The sequence below is a fragment of the Pteropus medius genome, unplaced genomic scaffold (genome assembly GCF_902729225.1).
Source record: "Pteropus medius unplaced genomic scaffold, Ma_sr-lr_union100, whole genome shotgun sequence".
Taxonomy (NCBI): domain Eukaryota; kingdom Metazoa; phylum Chordata; class Mammalia; order Chiroptera; family Pteropodidae; genus Pteropus; species Pteropus medius.
Genome location: NW_024349800.1, coordinates 48037808 through 48058048, shown reverse-complemented (window position 1 = coordinate 48058048; position 20241 = coordinate 48037808). Strand labels below are relative to the sequence as shown.

The 20241-nt window shown below is 46.6% G+C and overlaps 1 protein-coding gene across 1 annotated transcript in view; it reads right to left on the bottom strand.

The window, feature by feature from the left end:
* ALK (ALK receptor tyrosine kinase) overlaps positions 1-20241 on the bottom strand; it is a 616833-nt gene that overhangs the window by 105134 nt on the left and 491458 nt on the right. The window contains 1 exon segment of the mRNA XM_039887489.1: positions 5700-5831. Within this exon segment, the coding sequence (XP_039743423.1) occupies positions 5700-5831 (132 nt within the window).

Below are 20241 nucleotides of genomic sequence, written 5' to 3'. Positions count from 1 at the left end.
TGATGGAACATTCCAGCAGGCGGTGGGCTCCTGGTAGAAGGAGGCAGGGCTGAGCTGGGGCCTGCACAGCACATCGCTCCCTCCTCACCCCTTCAGGAGGTGGAGGCAAAGAAGTTACCTCGACTTATGGGCTTTGGTCCCTCGACAGCCCTGGAATCGGACACCTGGGCTCTAATCCTAGTCCCACCACTTCCTGCTGTGTGACCTCAGGTAAGTCACTTCCTTCTCAAAGCCCCAGCTCCCTCATCTGTAAAATGGGCTAATACTAGTATCTATTTCATAGGGCTATTTTAAGGACAAAATAGAGGAGAGAGTGTGGAAACCTTTGCTAAACAGAGTTCAGCAAATAGAGAGGGGTGGCGGCATTACTGATTATCCTTCACGCCTGGGACAAGGGACCTCATCGAGGATGCGCTGAAATAGCCAACACTGCCCTGGGGGCAGGGACGGGTCCCTCAGTGGCCTCTCTGGAAATGCTTGTGGAAGCTCCGCCGATGCTTCCGCCTGGCAGGAATCAGGAAAGCCACTGGCGTTCTCCATCTTCTGGAAGCCCATCCTTGTCCTAGATTGGCATAGGATCCAGGATCAGCTGGAATTACCTTTCTTTTTGGACGATTAAATAAGTGGGGACAGGAGGCAGGCAAAAGAGGTCAATGGACAATTTATGTGATAATTAAAATCTCAAAGGGCACGAGGGCGCGTGCCGCAAGCACATCAGGGCGTGTGCTCGGCAAGAAGCCACTCCTGACGAAGCCGGTGGGCATGGGCACCAGAACAAAGACCCTTGGCGGATTAGGCCACGTTCGAGAAAGTGCCACTAAGGCCAACTGCCGAGCACAACACTGGCGCACAGGGTTGGGTCCAATGTCAACTCCTCCTTCGACCATCCCTTTCTCCTCTCATTCACCCCAAGCACCTGTGCACGCCTGGCACACTGTGGGATCTCAAGGCCTAGCTGCTGAATGAAGCGGGAGTGGGTTCAGTCATCTAACCCCCTGCCACTCGGAATGCGGTCCAGGGGCCGGCAACATCCGCATCCCCTGTGAAACGGTTAGACGAGCGAGCGGAGCCTCAGGACTCCCTCCCATCCCACTCCCACCTACTGAATCGGAACCTGCGTTTGTAATGTTCTCCAGGTGGCTCCTAACATCTGGGAAGCACTGCTCTCACCGACCCTCTTCTTGGGCTGTAGCCAGATATGCCACTGGCTGGATGGCCAAATCGGGCCGTGTGGGTCAATCAATCCCACAACATTTGGCAATTATGACACCTGATTCCACTCTAAGAGAGACGAATTGGTGGAGTCATCGAGAGGTGACCTCAGAAACAGCTGCAGGAGCTGCCAAGTATAAACTACAGGCTAAACGATACCACTTCTTTTTCTTCCTCTGTGACAACTCTGTTAACATTTTTGATAAATCTGTGTTATACGTTTCCTTGAAAATATAGAGTCATGGGAAAAAATGTTAGAAGAAATACATCAAAATATTATGGTTATCTCTGAATGTCTGAGAGGGAGGATTATGGGCGGTAGTTATTTTCTCCTGTGTACTTTTCTAGATTTTTCAAGAATTTTACAACCAACATGTTTTATTTTACAATAAAGAAACTTTAAAAAAACTGTTTTGCCTGACAGGAAGTATCTTCATCAAACATGAATTTATTGAGTACATGGAGGGGAAGTGAGCTGTCTCTAATACCTAGTGAGTCAATGCCCACCCAGGGGATGAAGTGGGGACACCTCACCTTTTTCTGGGGAGCCACATGCCATGGAAACCATTGCTTGACACGCAAGGAACCTTGAAGACACCCTTCGATGGGTTGTAGCATCCTGGGATGTCTCATTTAGATTGGCAATTTTTAATTGGAAAGAGGGAAGGGGGATGGCGTATGGGCTTACAGAACAAAGTGTGAGTGGACACGTTCATGACTGGGTGGAGAAGGGCAAGGGCAATGCCACCACTGCCATTTTGGGTCTCTCACTTACCCCAGACAACAATATTGCTCAGGGTTGGGTGTGATCATCTGAATGAAGCTCCAGTATGTGGGGGGAATTCCTTCCAGGGAAAGTGTGGGGAGCTGACAGTTGACAGACTATAACCCACTTTTCCTTTCAAATTCCAAACATGGCAGGGCTTGGTTGACTTCGCGGGATCAAGATCAGGGACGCTCATGGGGGTTCCTTAGAAGACTTGTATATTCCCCACAGGGCTTGGGGTGACCACTTGCTCACAGGAAACATTCTAATAGGCTCCCGGCTACTTCGGAAGGACCAGGTGAAGTCAAGAGCATTGCCCTAAATCACCACGTCAGTGGGCTTCATGTTCCAGATGAAGAAATTGAGGCCCAGAGGCAGAGATGAATGATCTGACCCCCTCCCTCCTGCCCTTCTTCCAGGAAGGTGGTGGCAGAGCCCTGCGCCTTCCCTGATGTATCCTGGCCTCTTCTTCCTGGGTAGATATGTTGTTAGGGTTCTTCCTGGTATAACCAACTGCTGGAAACTCAGAACAAATGAGTCTGGCTTGTAGTGGTTCAGAGTGCAGACTTTGGAGTCAGACTGAGTCTAAATCACTGCTCAGGCACTGGCTACCAGTTTGAGCAGGAACTTGAGGTTCCTCATATGTAAGAAGGGCATAATAGCATCGCACAGGATTGTTGTGAGGATGAAATGAGTTAATGTATGAAGAGTGTTTGGAGCAGCTCCTGGCACATACTAAATGCTCAAAAAAAGTTAGCTATTTATTATTATAATTATAATTATAATAATTATTATTATTATTGTCGTTGTTGTTATCATCACGGGGGATGGTTTCCAGAATAAACATCAATCAATATGATATGGAAAACAGCAAAAATCCCAGAGAGAAAAAGGCACATATATAAGGAAAAGAATATTTGCTATGAGCACTGCTCAGATCAGATGGCAAAAAGATCAGAATATGTGAATTGAGCTTCTCTTCCTAGCAACTGGTTTCTGCAGCAAAGAACTCAGTAGAGGTATTCTCCAGTGCGCAGCTGTCATTCTGACAGCTGCTCAGAGCAGCTTTTCAAGTGTGGCCGAAAGGCCACAGGGCCCTGGATGCCGGCCCTCCGGACCAGAGCCAGGCTGCCCTCAAGCTTGGAGTTGGCCCTGGAAACCTGTTCACAGCAAGCCTCGGAATGGTGGGAAAATGCCCTGAGCCCACAGTAATAGGCTGGATCCTGCAGGCTCCATGCTCTAATCGTGGCTCTGTTCCTGACATGCTGTGTGACCCTGAACAAATCAATTACCTTCTCTGTGCTTTCATTTCCCCAACTGTAAATCAGCATGCCCTGCTTGACCCGTGTCCCTGTTGGGAAGTGTGTATCAAAAAACTTTAAAAAGGCAAAAGCAAAATCACACAGCTCAGAGGCACTGCTGGAGATACTTCAGAGACAAATAACTAGAGAGAAGCACATAGGCCTCTGCGCAGGGCAACATGGGCAGGCTGGCTTCATTCTGATGCACTTGTGTATGAGTGAGGACTCCGAGAAAGGCCAGGAGCCCAACAGTGTAGGACAAACAAAGCCCTGGCAACTCTTTACTGAGTTTTATCTAAACAACCACAATTCCACCATTATTGGAAAACTTCGCTGGAACGTTTTTGTATAAAAAGGGAGTTTTTCAAATTGAAAAATGGATTTCTTTATTGCTTCATTTAAAAGAGAATATATAAAATCTTTTTTTTTCCTCCCAAGGGAAACTCTGTCCTCCAGATGACCTGGGAAACACTGCTAACTTTTGAAAGCTGTTTTGCAGGCCAGGGCGTCTTGGGGCCTCGCTCGCATCTGGGGGAGGGGCATTTGCTCTGTCTGGGCCCACAGCGCCCCAGCTGCACGCACATCGCTGCCTCCTTCCCGGCTGCGGTTCTGATGTTTGCTTGTGTGCCAGCCTTGGATTTTCTGCACTCTAAGGGCAAGTGCTGCGTTATTCACCCTTGCTCCAGGATCTAGCGTGTTTTCTAGCTCTCATCATATGTGTTATATGTTTCTGGTTTTGCTGGCAAAAGTGTAAAAACCTCTGGAGTTTTTACTCATAGACAGGCAGCTGCTGAGATCACTGCATTCAAGTGGAGTAGGCACTGGGCTGGGAGTCTAACTCTGCCGCTAACCACCAGTGAGACCTTAGCAATTTATTTTCCTCTATGGAGCCCACATTTCCCAAATCATTTATTCATTTTAATTAACAAAGAGTCAGGGAGCACCTATGCTGTGCCAGCAATCACTTGAGATATTGGTTCAGGGAAGAGTATCAGACCCAGTTGGCCCACGGGGAGGGACAGAGACATGGAAGCCACCTCTGTGAAATGTAATAGATGTACACTCACTAGGGTGGCTAAAATAGAAAGACAGATGATGATAAATGTCGATGAGGCTGTGGAGAAATTAGAACCCTCATACACTGCTGGTGGGAATGTCAGACGGTGCAGTCACCTTGGAAAACAGCTTGGCAGTTCCTCAAAATGTTAACTATAGAGTGACCACATGACCCAGCAATTCCACTCCTAGGAACACACCCAAGAGTAATGAAAACATCTGTCCACACACAAACTCGTACCCGAATGTTCATAGCCGCAATAATTAATAATAGCCCCAAAGTGGAAACAACCCGAATGTCCATCGCCTGATGAATGGATAAACAAAATGTGGTATCTCCATACAATGAAATATTATTTGGCAATAAAAAGACACGAAGGACTGATACAAGCTACAACATGATGCCCCTTGAAAACATTATGCTAAGTGGAGGAAATCAATCCCAAAAGACCACATATCGTAAGATTTCATTGACATGAAATGCCTAGAACAGGCAAACCTACAGACACAGAAAGTAGATTAGTGGTTGCTTAGGGCTAGTGTAGGTGTGGGTGGGAGAGGGGAGTTGGGGGAAAATAGGGAAAGATTGCTAGGGGCTTCTTCGTGGAGTGATAAAAATGTTCTAAAACTGGAATGTGGTGATGGTTGCGCAAGCCTGTGACTATGCTGAAAAACACTGAATTGTACTCTTTAAACGGCTTAATCCTGTGGTATACGAACTCTATCTCAAAAAAAGCTGTTAATAAATAATGGGTGTTATGGTAGACGGGTGGATGCACTGAGTTGGGGGGAGGGGTCCAGAGGAAGAACCAATGGGACTTGAAGGGGATGGTCAGAGGAAGCTTCCCAGAAGAATCGATTCTTGAGCTGAGTCTTAAAGGAGCAGATGTGACTTGAGAAGGGAAAGGGCATTCTGGGCAAGGGACATGGCACTAGCAAAGCCACGGAAGTATGAGGGAGCTGACAAGTGGTCTGATATGGCTGGGGCTGGGGTACGTGGAAGATGGGGAGAAGGCGAGAGGCAGGTGGGTGATGAAAGGTAAGGCTTAAAAAGTGAGGGTAGCTGGGCGTAGAGGGCATCTGCTGTCACGTTACAGAGCTGGGCTTTCACCTGCATGTGTTCTCTGTGCACGAGGATGCTGAGAGCATGACTTATAAGATCCTCTTTGGTTCTAAATTCATAAGCTGTTTCTTGACCACGGATGCTCTGTCTCTTGGAGACTGTGTAGCTTTTGAAAGTTGCCACTGAGAGGAGACACAAGTGGCACTGGACGTAGGTAAATCTGTCCAAGTTCGAGGGCTTGGGGTGATGGGGGCAGGAGTGGGGTATGGATGCCTGGGGCCCTGGGGCCTTTTCTACTCACTGCACAGCTGGCCCTCGTCTTCTCCCTGGGCGCAGTCCCGGTGGAAGTCGCAGGCCTGCCCGAGCTGGAGGACTGTCCCGTTCCAGCAAGTGAAGGAACTCTGCAAAGCCATCTTGGATCCCAGGGATGTTCCTGGAGAGCACAGAGACACGTAGCCCTGATCAGTTTGGGCGGCCCTGTGGGAAGGCTTCAGGGAGAGCCTCGTTCCCCTGCCGTGCACAGCCCAAGGCCTGACTGAGACATGGCATCTCAATCTGGCCATATCCAGGGCCAACAGCAGGAGGCTGAGAGGAAGTCAAAACCCTAACTCCCCGCACCCTTAGCCCTTAGCCCTCTGGAGGGGGTCTCGTTTTCCAGCGACGGTGAATAGCAGAGTGGCTGTGGTTTGGTCCACGTTCTTCCGGCACTCTGGGGTTCTCAAGCTCAGGGCTTTAGAGGGCCAGGTGGGCTCTCGTCTGCACACAGACAGCTCTACCCTCGAGGTCACATTTGGAGAATCAAGGGGAATAGCTGGTCCAGCATATCTCCCCCATGTGCTTGGCCCCAGGTTCCACCACTGGAGTGATTCTGGAAGCATTCTGCCCTTTCTGCTGTGGAACACGAGGAGCACCAGCCTGAGAGGTGCCCCGGACCGGCCCCTCCGTGACTGGCTGTGTGAGGCTGACACTGTCCCTCCTCTGTCTGGCCCCCTGCCCGCCTACAAAAGAAGGGGTTTTGGTGATATTTCTGAGGTCTGTTCCAGTTCTGAGATTCTAGATAAATCATATTATCCAGTGGAGGAAGGGAAGGGGGTCAGTTTATAATAAACATGTTATTTGTATCAAGAACAATGAATTATGATAATTAATTAACCTGTGAGCTCAGAGAGCCAGGCTTCAAGGACAAGAAGGCTGGCCTGGCCTAGCCTGCCCTACGGAATGGGCGCTTTCCCTGGGGACCACCTAGCAAGGATCTGGCTGGTGCTTCTGATGGCAGCTCCTGCCACTCACCTCTTGCTTAGTGTGGGATGTGAGAGCCTCTAGTCCCGTGGAGATGAGCAGGCAGGGCCCACCCCAAGGCTGGCTGCCTTGTCCTCTGTCCTCTTCTAGCTCCTTCCCCATGGCAGCAGGTGCCTCGCAGCCTCCCCACCCCCATCCCTCTTGCCTCAGTGCTCAGTTAGGGGTTAGAGAAGATGAACCAGGACTCCCACTTGGTCAAATCCCACAGCTTCTCTGAGTCTGTCAAGGGTGGGCTCCTCCAACCCTGACTGTGAAATTAGGCTCGCCTTTATTAAATTTTAGTAAAACCTCCCAGCTGATTGTGATGTGGAACTCTCCAGGTTAGATGATTTTTAATACCTAAAATTCCATTATTTTCTGGTTCACTGGACTATTCTCGATAGCCAAGAAACTATCATCAAGTTCAGCCCGTTTACTTCTAGAATTCCTCTGTGTGCCTCAGCACACCTGGCTCCATAAAGAAGCTGGGCAAGTTTTAACAGTGCCCGTGTCCTAAGTGGGAGACTGAGTCAGAAAGGTTAAATGACTCACCTAAAGTCACACAGCTGGTAAGTGGGATTCAGACCCAGTCTGTCAGGCTGCAAAGCGTCTCTCTCCATCTCAGGGGAGGGGAATCCTAGGGGTGGCCTTGGGCTTTCTTTTTCAGGTTAGTCCAGATAAGTCTCAATTTGTCAGCTAATGGCAGATGGCCGTCCACAATGTCAGCTGGACCTCCAGCTTGGTTGGGCCTTCTCGGTAACTCCTGGATATAGGAAATGTGGCTCTGCTTCCTTCAGGGAATCACATCTAAGTCCTTTCACCTGCTCTTCAACGTCCTCTGTGATCTGGGCTTGGATTTCCTTTCCTGTCTCACCTGTCTGTCTCTCCCCATGAACCTTACACTCCAGACTCATCTGGCACTGGTTCCACGCAACCGGGCTCTAGAACCAGCTCTAGTGTATGTTCCCATTTTCTTCACCAAGTCGTTTGAACCTCTATGTCCCACTCAGCCCTAGCCACTGCTTGGCCCCTACAAGGGTTCACGAAAAGCCTGCACATTAGGTTACATGTGTGGCTGGCTGAATAGTAAACCCACCCAAAGACCCACATCCTACTCCTCAAACTTGTGAATATGTTACCTTATATAGTAAAAGGGACTTTACTGATGCAATTAAGTTAAGGATCTTTAGATAGGGAGCTTATTCTGGATTATCCAGGTATAATCACAAGGGTTTTATCAAGAAGGCGCCAAGAAGGTCAAAGTAAGAAGTAGGGGATGTGACGATGGCAGCAAAAGTTTGGAGTGACGTGAGGAAGGAGTAATATGAGGAAGTTTGTACGTAATTCAAGGAATGCAGGAGGCCTCTAAAGTCAGAAAAGGCAGGGAAACGGCTTCTCCTCAGAGCTTTCGGCAGGAGCCAGCCCTGCTGACAACACGACTTTAGCCCGATGAAGCCCATTTCAGGCTTCTGTCCTTCAGAATTCTAAGAGAATAAATTTGTGTCATTTTAAGCCACCAGCAGTTTGTTACAGTAGCTGTAGGAAACTAATACAGCATCTAACGTGACTCTGCCTGTACTTGCAGACCACATCAGCTGAGGCTCGAGTCAATAAAGCCCAGCGTAGCTTTAGATTAACTTCTTAGTCCCTTAATTTGCTTTCTGTGGTTCTCTGGACTGGTCACCTCTGCCCCTTTGTTCCCCACAAAGAAGGAAAAATGTCAGCCCTATCCATCCCTGTGCCTCAAAGACAACCTAAGCCAAAGTTTTCTCCAAATCCTTCGTTGGCTCCAAGTGCAGGAAAATGCATAATTTGTCAGTCATGTCCACCGGGAAGCTGGGAAACAAAATGCTTCTAAGGAGCTGGTGCTGGTCCCTGGATGGTGCAGTCTTCCCCCTGCAGAGGGGCGTCCGCCCTGAAGGGAAGACTAGGGGTGCTTTGCTGGGGGTGGCTGTGGACTTTGCCCCAGGAATCGAGATTACGGCAGGGACACCTGGCATCAGATGTGGCGTACCTGCTACCTGCCAAGCACCGCACCAGCATTTTATCTGACTGCTCACTAGGCTTTATAACCAACTGGACAGGGTGCCTCTGTTATTTCCACTAACAGGGAAGCGTTCCCACGTAAGTGACAGTGAGGGGCGGTGTCAGGCAGCTACTGAGGTGGCTGTGAGGGCCAGACAGATGTGTGCCCCTCGCCAGCGGGTCCAGCCTGCCCAGGGACACTGAGTGTCCTTTCTGCCCCTGCTCCTCTTTCAGGGTGAAGGTATTCAGGATAATAAAAATACTTCTTCACATTCGCTTGGTGATTTCTAGTTTCCAAAGCACTTTTTCTTATGCCTTATATGGGATCATTAATTTCAGTTAGGACCTTATTACCTTTGCTTCCCGCCCTACTGAAGAATATATAAGCAAAATAAAAAACCTGTGAAGTCTTCCTCAACCTATGCAACGTTTGTAAGCTGTGTTGTGTTTTATTCACACTTTATGATTAGGCCTTGTTTCTCGTTGGGTTTTCATGAACACATGCTCGTTTCGCATGCCAATGTCTTGCCATTCCCTGACTATGCCTTACAGTTTCTTTGACGTCCCTTCATTCTAAAAATATATGCCTATTGTCTAAAGTTTGAAATCAGGGTAAAAATAAACAATAGCAATGCCCAGAGTCCCTCTACCCAGAGGCCATCGTTTTTAACATCTCGGAAGATTTCTCTTTAGTTTTCTTGGCCTATATTTAAAAGCGTGTATAGTCGTGTCATAGGTATATATGCCTTAAAATAATTAAGGTTATATCTCAAGCTTTTCTAGAGGTTTAAAAATTTGCCAGAAGAATACTTCTTAATGGCTACAATACTTTGTGATACGTACCATCATTTATTTAAACATTCCTCAATGACTGGATTTTTAGACTGTTATAACAACACTCTCAAGAATATCTTTGAGCATAAACCTTTGCTTGCATTTCAGATTATTTTCATAGGATAGATTCCCAGAAGTGGACTTACTGAATCAAAGGGTATAAACATTTTAAAGCCCTTGATACATATTGCCAAATTGCTTTCTAGAAGTTAATCCAATTTACACTCTCACCAGCTGTGTTCATATATGTATGGCCTTCTTACTACATCAGGCCAACCCTAAATGTTATCACAATTTTAACTTTTAACTAAAGGTATTCCTCTGCTGTTTTATTTTGTATTTCTTTGGTAGTTAGTGAGGCTGAATATTTTTTTTCACACATTATTTTTATTTTACTTTTACTTTGCCTGCTTCCATTTGCCAATTTATTTATTATGTTCTTCATGTTTTCACATAGAATTATATGAGATTATGAATAAGGATGTGAACTATTTATTACATGTTTGACAATTTCCCCCAGTATTTTATATACATTCATTCAGTTTATGATGTATCTTGATATATAGGAGTGTTAAAGTTTGTACGTAATTCAAACCTATCCATATTTTCCTTGGTGATTTTTTTCTCTTACGCTCAGAGTCTGTTCCACATGGGAGTGGGAATGTGTGGGTCACCCTTCACAGTCTTTGGGGAGCCCTCTCATTGGGGAACGTCTTCCAACATCATCTCACCTTTCAGTAACGGGGACCTAGGCCTCCCACATCTGCATTTTTGTGGATTCTCCCATTCTCCCCTTCCATGAACTGTCCTTGCACTTGGACTTCTGTAGCACATTACTTCTCGCATTTACCACGGCAGACATTCTGCCTCGTGTTGTAACTGTCGGTATGCCTGTCTCTCTCAGCAAACTGGAAGTGACTGGAAGGGAGGTATCGCGTCTTACCTTAATGAGTCTACAATAGGACCTTGTATAGAAAGAAATCTCTCCACCCGAGTATTTAGGAATTGAACTGTTTTTATGTATTTTCTGTGGATGGTTGTATTATATCTATTTTATAGCTGAGAATACAAAGGCTTTGAGTAGTTACACGGCTTGCTGAGGTATTGGTGGAAACCCACCTTCTCGGCATTTTGTTCTTTATCCTTTGTACTGCGTCTGTCTGTGGGGTCCCTCCAGGTGATGGGTGTCCTCACGAGTAGTGACGGTGGATACAAAATGGCAGGAAGTCGGCATCCCTGTCCTTCATCCCAAACCTTGACAAAGGAGGGGACTACTAGTGGGAGAGTAGTTCTGCTTTCTCTCTCTGGAGGCCCCAGAGTTTATCCCCAGCACCCCTCTTTTCTTGGCTACAGAACAGCTGCAGCCCAAGCAGCTATCTCCTTCAGCCCCGTATCTACCAAATCCTCCCCATCTCCTCCCCCTGGCTGGAGCCATCCAGGCTCCCTGGCATTGTGTCTTCCATACCACGGAGAACTGTATGCTTGTGAGAGATTCAATTAGGTGGGCGCCGGGCACTCTGATCTCTACTACCACTCCAAACTCAAAACTAATGAGGTGCAACAAAAAACAACTCCTCTGTCTTCTCAAGTTCTTTTTTTATGGGGCCCATAAATTCCATGGAGGGTAATACTCTTGGTGAATGGTTTGATTCAAGGGCCTGAGTTTCTTAAACAGCATCCTCTCTGTAGTTGTGAAATGATTGTTCCGGCTTATGGAGTAACCAGAGGTCATGGATGGTCAAACGGGCCTTGGAGCAGCAAGGAAGGGGTGGGGCCTGGACATGAAGAGCCAGCTCCCATGTCCCACACTTCCTGATGCTTTGCACCCATGGGCGCCAGTGATTCCTGGTAACCACTGTAACTCCAAATGCCCTAATCACAGAATGCCTAAGGAGATCTGAGATCAAGCCACTCTGGGGAGAGTTGGTGCTTGGGGATCTTTTGTTAGTAAGAGTCTTCTCTGTGGGAATTTATTTATCTTTGGAACAGTAGTTCTTCCCAGAATAATGATGTAAGTCACTAGGAGTAGTAAACTGTCATCATTTCTTACCTATGGATGGCATTTAATAGCTTACAATGTGCTTTCCTAATCCTTCCTTGTTTGAACCTCATAAAAAACTAGCAGAACAGGTATTATTATTCCCATTTGATTAATCAGAAGATCGAGGATTCGAGAGACGAAATAACGAACAGAGAAATGTCCTTTAAACAGTAAGGCACTACAACATGCAAACAGTTACTTGCTGGGTCCTTTGCTTGTGATCTCACAGCAAGTAAACCCCAAGGAAAGGCCCAGAACCTGGTCAGGTGATCCCAGGTGGAGTTCCTCTCCCACGATTCGGATTAGATCTCCTTCCAGAGTAGCTCCCTGGCTGCACATGGGAGTCACTTGGGAAGTTAGAAATAGTGTTTATCTTCAGGTCCACCTGAACCAATGAAATCAGTATCTCTGAAGGAGAGGCCCTTGGCATTGGTGTTTTGAAAGCTACTTGGGTGATTCTCATAGGCACAGGGTTGATACCACTTCCTCGGAGGGCAGGAGGATGTGCCCCGAGCACCTATGTGCCTTTTGTGCACCCTTCTCCTCCGTAGGCCTCCACTGCCCCCCCGCCTCCAACGAAGGTGGGGCCTCAGATCCGACCTTTAAGACCACCATCCACTGTGATGCTTTGATTCTGGAGTTCTGGGCAATGGTTGTTGGTGGCTATATTTTTAAAAGGTTGATTTGAGATAGTTAGCACTGCCTTTATTAATGCTGACCACTTAATGACTCTACCCTAAAACCTTCTGCCTGCCCACGCATCTTTACTAAGGCACTCACCCAGCCAGCTTCCCATGGTTGCCTCCTGTTGGCTTTTCCTGTCTGATTCATCTGTCATTTGCATCCTGGAACATGTCTCTTGAAACAGCATGCCACATTTGTTTGCCCATTTATCTCCTCTCCAGTACAGTAGAAATTAGTTCATATTTACACCTGAGACACGTGTGGCCAAGGTCGAGTTACGTGAATTACTGTTCCACACCATGAGTGACTTATTGAGTTCACTCACTGAGAATGATTTCTTGTCCCTAATTGTGCATTCAAAGCAGAAACCTAACGTACTCCCCTCCTTCAATCATGTCTGGAGATTCGATGCTACAAAATCTGCACAACTCTCCTTACTCAAATTTCTTTTTTAAATGAATGTCAAATTTTAGGTCAGTTAATTAATTTTTAATTAAGGTGATTTATGTGGCATTAAAAAAAAAAGCACATTTGTATCAGCTTTTGGGCCGTCTCCCACCTGCTGGCTGTAGCCTAACCAGCGACACTCATTAAAAGAGGAAAAACTGAGTGTCCCTTCAGTGAGAAGGGGGCCTTTCTCTTGAATTAAAGACAAGGGGCCATGACACGTGGGAGGAGTCTGGCTTCTAGAGGACAGGAGAGTCAGGAATGGGGCTGGAGCCCAGAGGCTGGGCCAGGCTCCCACCTGCTGGGGGAAACTTACTGTTTCCCAGGGAGGAGGAAGGGTGCTTAAGAGTGAACAAGCCCAAAGGGACGAAAATGGCTGGTGACATGATGAGGATGCAGTCAAACGGCGTGCACAGGCCACCAGCTGTTACTGCCGTGCTGACTTGGACGGGCGTGTGGGAAGGCCTGTGAACTGTGTAAATCAAGCCAGGCAGAGACCAGGCCTGCTGAGGGCTTTGGGCCTTATAAATTGCAGAGTGGACAACCTCATTAAAGAGCTGGCATCTCGGGTTCCTACTCAAAATGTAAATCGGTGAGGAGATGGCCTAGCTGCAGAGGGCCAGTAGGCTGGGTAAGAGAGCACCGTGCTGGGAACGGAGGGAGTTGGTTGGAGGCCTAGCTCGGCCTCAAAGCCTCTGGGGCCACAAGCAAGTCATTTCTCTCATGGGCCTCAGCTTCCTTTTTTTGTGGAACCTCTAAGGCAGACATTCGCATTCACCATGGGCTTTTTACTGCATTGGTGGTGGGTCCACAGACCCTGTGCAACAAAATCACAACGGAACTTGTTAATCATGCTGCTCTCCGGCTCCCCCTGTAGACATACAGAGTCAGAATACCTGAGGGTGGAACCCTGGAACCAGCATGTTCCTCAAGCTCCCTGGGTGACAACGGGGTACACCCAGAGAACCTCTAGTGCTGCCACAATGAGAACCTCTAGTGTTGGAGAAATAAGTGGATCTTCAGTTTTTTCTTCCCTTGGAAGAATCCTTGGCATTCCAGCCCCATGCACCCTCTCACTGTGACAATTCTTTCCTGGGTCCAGGGTCCCCAGAGTTCCTTTCACGACAAGGTTCCATTTCTGTTATCACAAGAGCCTATGTTATCACTTTGTTTAGTTTGTACTGATGACACCCCGAAGGTGTAGAGAAAATAATACTTGGTTCCAGTCCCCGATTCTACTAGCTAGTGCTGTGAACTCTGACACAGTTCACGGGCTTCTTCTCTTCTATAACTCAGGGAGGCTATCGAACGTACAGGATTTTGGTGAGAAGCAAATGAAATTGTATACACACATAAACAATATGTGGAGGGCTTATGAACTAATTTCGGAGAGTATCCCAAAAGGTTTGGAAGAGTTGGCCATGAAGAGTGCATGGGAAGGGATCAATGAGGGGGTTGCACAGGCCAAATCTGGGGGACAGATAGCACCTTTGGGAATACTTCACATCCCGTAGTAGAGGTGAGGATCTATAGGGCTAGATCTTATCAGCAAAATGATTATAGAAACAAACCCAATAGTAATTTGCAACACAGTAATAGCTATGAAAAATAATAGTTGCAATGATGAATTTTCAAGATTTGTCTCTGAGTCCCTCTACTGCCAGAGTTACCTCTCCGAGCCTGGCTCCTTTTCGGTCCTTATCCTACTATAAGCCTTTGCTGGTATCCACAGCATACAGTCCAAATCAAGGCTTTGCACGCCGGTCACAGCCCGCTTCCCCAGCATGCCATGTTCCTTTACATTTTTAGCTGAACACAGCGATTTGCAGTTTCTTAAACATGTGGCCATCACCCCAGCCTTTGTGTAACCCAATTCTGTTGTATAGAATCATCTTCTCCACCTGAAAAATTTCTCCTAGCCCAGATGTCACTTTCCCCAATGGCTTGTTCTTCTCTTCTTTAAGACAGACATATGACTCCCTCTGGAGTGTTCTGGTAATTGCTACACACCTTTAACTGTGTTCTCGCCTCACCCTATTGAGCAATATGTCTGCATTGCTAGCTTCTCTCACCAAATTCTAAATTCTTTGAGGCGCGTGGTCCATCTTACTTATTTTATCTCGTGGAGAGTGCCTGGCACATAGCAAGCACTAATGAATGTATGGTGAAGGTGCGCAAAATAGATCACCAGGTTTGGGTGGAAGAATGGGATGAGGTGGAATTTCCTTGCATTCTGGAAATCGCAAATTCCTTTGACTTATACCATAAAAATTGTACCCACCTTCCCCTCCCACCATCCCATTTAATCTTTGGATTATTGAACAGCTATGTTCAGAGCTTCTATTAAGAGCCTGGCAATGGGGTTAAGGTAGCGAACAGAAGGTAACATAGGTGACCTAGTTTTTGATAGGTGGGTCACGTGAGTCCTCTCTGGGGAGGTAATATTTGAGCTGACGCTGAAGGATAAGAGAGAGTCAGCCATGCACAAAGGCTGTGGAGAAGCAGGAATTACAACACTGAGGGTGAGAAAAGAGACTTATGATCTAGAAACAGAGCAAAGGCCAGTGTGGCTCAAGAGGGCCACAGAGGGTCATGAGGGTCGTGAAAGGTGGCTGGGGAAGGAAGCAGGGGCCCAATCAGGCATGACCTTGCAGGCTGCAGTCAAGGGTGTGGATTTTGCTTAAAGAGTTCGGATAAGAGACTGAAAACAATTTGATTAGAATTGTGAAAGATCGTTCTGAGCAATTTAGGGAGAATGGAGTGGAGAGGTCAACGGAAGTGGAAAAACCAGTTCACAGGCTGTTGTAATCAACCAAGCAAGTGATGAAGGCAGCTTGCATGAGGCTGGTGACAGCAGAGATGGAGGGAAATGAGTGACATGAGTGATAGGTTGGAGGTAACTCTGACAGGGCTGGTGACCTGGAGACGAGGGAGGGTGAGAGAGGGTGACATCAAGGACGGTGCTAGAATGAGGCTATGGTGCCAGCTGACATGACAGAGTCAGTGAGGGTTGGTTTCAAAATCCACTGGACAAAGCCAGTCTCCATAAAAATCTATGAAGAACCACAAAATGCCCCTAGGCCATTAGTAGGAAAGTAGAATATGCTTCATTTTCGCGGTTGAGCTCTCTGAAGAAAGTAAAAATCTTTTTATTCCTTCGTACCCTCAACAGCTCCTTTATTTTGCCGCATGGTCCTTTTCCCAAGGTTTCTCTATTTGACATTTATCTTCGTTGCTTTGCTGAAAAGACACAGCAATAATTTTACTTTTAATATTATAAATGACCTCTGTGTATATTTTACCATTCATCTCCCTGAAAAGCGGTGACATTTATCCATTCTGCACCACGGCTCCCCATAAAATATGTCGTTGTCTCCTCTTGTTTGTTCACTAAACAATGAACAATTCCAATCATACCTTGAAGAATTAACACTAATCAAAAACAAATTAAAGCTACAGCTGAGACTATGGGAGGGGAGGGACTATGCAGTGGAGAAGTAAAGGAGGCTGCTTGGGACGAGAAGGCAAAGGTGAGCAGGGACCCATCAGACGGGGCCAGTTATGGGAAGCGGCCTCTCGAGGCACCTCTACTGAAGGGAGCCACGTAGACTGGGCCCCTTGAAGGTGGATGGGAGGTCATCTTGCCCCCATTTGATCCATGGCAGCCATGGTGGAAGGTCTGGCTGCTTGCTGAAGAGACAAGATAGCCATTGGGTGCTGATGCAGGTATCAATCGTGACGATAACTACCACCCTCACCATTTATGGAGTGCTTATAATTGTCTAGGTACTGTATTAAAGGCTTTATATGCATTATTTTATTTAGACCTTAGAGCAACTGTATGAAATAGTTGTTATTATCTCTATTTTATTGAGAAGGAAATTAGGATCCGAAGATTTGTAAAGACATTTCCAAGGTCCTAGAGGCAGGATTTTATGTCTACCGGACTCTGTAGCTCATACTCTTAATCAATATACTAGACCTGCCAGGGGGAAAAGGCCATTTCAGGGGCCCCAGGAATAAACAAGAAGGAGGACTGGGGACTGTGAGCCAGCGGAGCACCAAACAGAAAACGTGTGCAGCAGGCTGGGGACAGAGGCCAGGAAAAGGAAGCTGGCAGAGTCAGGGAAGAGCAGAGGGTGTGGCTGGCTGGGATTCTGGACTGGGTTCTAGTCCCTCAAAGTGCTGATAAAAATGTTGTTAGGGGAATGATATACCAAGCAGATGCTAAGACAGAGTCCGGACATAGGGGAACAAGACAGGAACTGAATAGCAGAATTCAGTTTGTTTCCTGGGCCAGGCAAAAATTCCAGGTCTTTTGGAGGTTGTTGGGTCAAATGAGGTAGTTATGAAAAAGCGCTTTGTACCAGCAAATGATTAAGATTTTATTGTTATTATGAACCACCTGGCATTCATATAGGATCTCACGAAAGCCATAAAAGGCTCACTCTCTCCCTTCCTTTCCCTGGTGACCTTATCTAAAATCTCTTCCCTGCCCCCACTCCTTGCTACTTACACTTGAGCAACATACACTTTCCCTATTAGTTCTGTTGCTTGTCTTTCTCTCCCACTAGCATTAAGGGGATGGAGGGCTTAGTCTGTGTTTTCAGTGCTGAATCCCCAGTTCCTAGTGAAGTGCCTAGCATATGGTGAGATCTTGATAAAAGTTTGTTGAGAGAAAATGTGAATGTATCTCTTTCATAAATAATTTTGGGAAATGGATTCAGAAGCAGGATTTATCTTCAATTCACAATTTCGATTGTTATTTCAGAGAAAAGGCATTTCACCGAAGAGGGATTCCATGTAGCCCCAACCCCCACGGCTTTCTCTGTTTCTAAAGACCTTGCTCAGTGCTGCCAAGTCCATTTAGGACGACGGCTGCACACTCATATGCACAAGTGAGCACTAACTGAGGGGTTAATGAAGCTGCAGCAGGAACGGGCTGCTGGGAGCCCGACACACACAGAGTAGAGAAGTGATGGCTGATACACAAGAAGTGAGAGGCTGAGAGACTGTCGGAAAAATACTTCTCACTCCAGGCTCAAAACCAAGAGGGAAGCTGAGACCAGGCCCTAGGCTACCAATGTTCAGTGGAAGGGCCACCTGCAATGGAGTCAGGAGGAAGCAGGGTTTCCTTGGAGGAAATGTTTAGAGCCTCCATGTTATTCAGTTTAATAGGCAAAGAAATCTGGAAAGGAAATAATGGCTCCTATGAAAAGATCAAGGTCACTCGCTTTGGCTAGGAGTCAAAAATGCCTTTGTACTTTTCAGCTTTCAGTTCTTTTCCAAGACTCTCATGTTAGGGTCTGACCTCAGAACCACAAAATTGGGAGAAACCTTGTGAAAAAGAAAGCTAGATGACAGGCAGGGAGGAAGGATGAAAACTAATAATATGAAGAAATAATATTCAATGAGTGTCTACTATGTACCGGCCATTGGTATGTATATGTATATGTGTTGTCTTTCCCTTGATTCCTTGAATGGACATAACTGAAATATAAAAGAAGATAAGTGACTTAGAAGGGTTACTATAAAAAATGGAAAACCACAAGTGTCGACAGGATGTAGAGAAGAAATTGGAACACTGTGTACTGTTGGTGGGAATGTCGAATGGGGTAGCCGCTATAAAAAGCATTATGGTGGTTGCTCAAAAATTAAAAATAGAACTACCATATGATCCAGCAATTTACATCTAGGTATATACATCCAAAAAATTGAAAGCAGAATTTGAAGAGATATTTGTACACTCATGTACAATGCAGCATTGAAGGTAGAAGCAACCCCAAGGTCCATCAATAGATGAATAGATAAACTAAATGTGGTGTATACATGCAATAGAATATTATTCAACCTTAAAAAGGAAAGAAATTCTGACACATGCTACGACATGAATGAATCCTGAAGATATTATGCTAAGTTAAGTAAACCAGTCACAAAAAGACAAATACTGCAAATTCATGGAGAAAGCTGGTTTCCAGCAACAGGCAGGATGGAATGGGAGAATGGAAAATCGTTTAATGGGTACAGAATTTCAATTTTGCAAGATGAAGTTTTGGAAATCGGTTTCACATCATGAATATTTTTAATAAAACTGAACTGTACTCTTAAAAATGGCTTAAGACGGTGAATTTTATGTTATACATATTTTACCACAATTAAAAAAAAGATGCCCGGTTAGCTGGCCTTGAAAAGAAGCCCTAATTAAGATGGCAGGGCCAGAAGACAGCGAAATGGCCTAAAGGGGTGTCTGTACCTGTGGCCCTGTGAGTTTGGGTTCTTCTTTTCTTACTTCTTTTAAACCTCTCTTCTGTTCGGCTTCCAGTGGAAAATGCTGGTGTGTGAGGCAGTGGGCACAGCCAGGCCTCAGACGTGCCCTGACACTGCTGTGCACTAGCTGAGTGACACTGGATCTGGCATGTGCTCTCTCTCAGCTGCAGTTTGTTTACCTGTAAAATGATGGGGTTGGACCAGGGGGCCTTTATTCCCCTCTGCTGTGGGTCGAGGTCTCGGCGAACCACAGGGAGTAGGGGAGGAGGAAGGTGCCAGGGGGAGCGGGGTCTGGTGATAGTGACAAATGCGATGACCAATCGGAAAGCCTACAGGAGAGTCCCAGCTGAGCGAGAACCCGCTCAGCCCCTGCCCTTGCTGTGAAATGTGGGGCACATCATGCAGAGGCCACGTCAGGCCCAGCAGGCCCCCCACACAGGGCTCCATTTCCACTTTTATGAGTATGTTCTGAACCCCCGGGGGGCGGTTTCTGCCAGGTATTATGTGCTTGAGAGTGAAGTGCTACCGAATGGAGTTTACAATTTCGTTTAGAGAAAATAGGTGAGAAAACAGACGAGACTCGATGGGAAGGGTCTGTGAGGGCCCCTGCGGGACTGTTCACGCCCACAGGACTCGGGCAGACCTGCCAGGTCGCAGGGGCAGTGAGTGACATGCGGGTCCCCTCGGTCCAGGAAGGATCCAGAGAGAAAAGCGCTTCTGCCACGGAACTCCTGAGGGTACGAGGACGGTGCGTTTTAAATGGACTTGAGGACAGTTTTTATCGTGTGGCTGTCCTGAATCTCCACTGGTCTTGGCTAAAGAAAGAAGATTGGCTGTGGAGAGAGATGGATCAAAACTGAATTCTGACTCCAACAACTGGTCTTGAATAAAGTACTCGTTGCCCTGAACTTCAGCATCCATCTTGCAGAGTTGTTTCAAGGTTTAGAAAAACCATATTGCCTGGTACATGGTAGGTGTTCAATGCATAGTAGCAGATGAAGAAAATATAGTCTACATTCTTGAGGCCACCCTGTATGTTAGGGCAGATACGTGGGCAAATACAAAGACTACTACTAAAGTGCTAAAACGGGTGTGTGCTGCGACAGTTTTAAAACTTATCTGAAAATTCTTTAATAATCTTCTTGATGGAAATACTGAGAGGTGGGATCCATCTCCTCCCCTTGAATCTAGGCAGGCCTGGGACCACGTGGACTAATAACATGTGCTGGAAGCCACCATGTAACTGTGAGGCTAGATTATAAAGAGT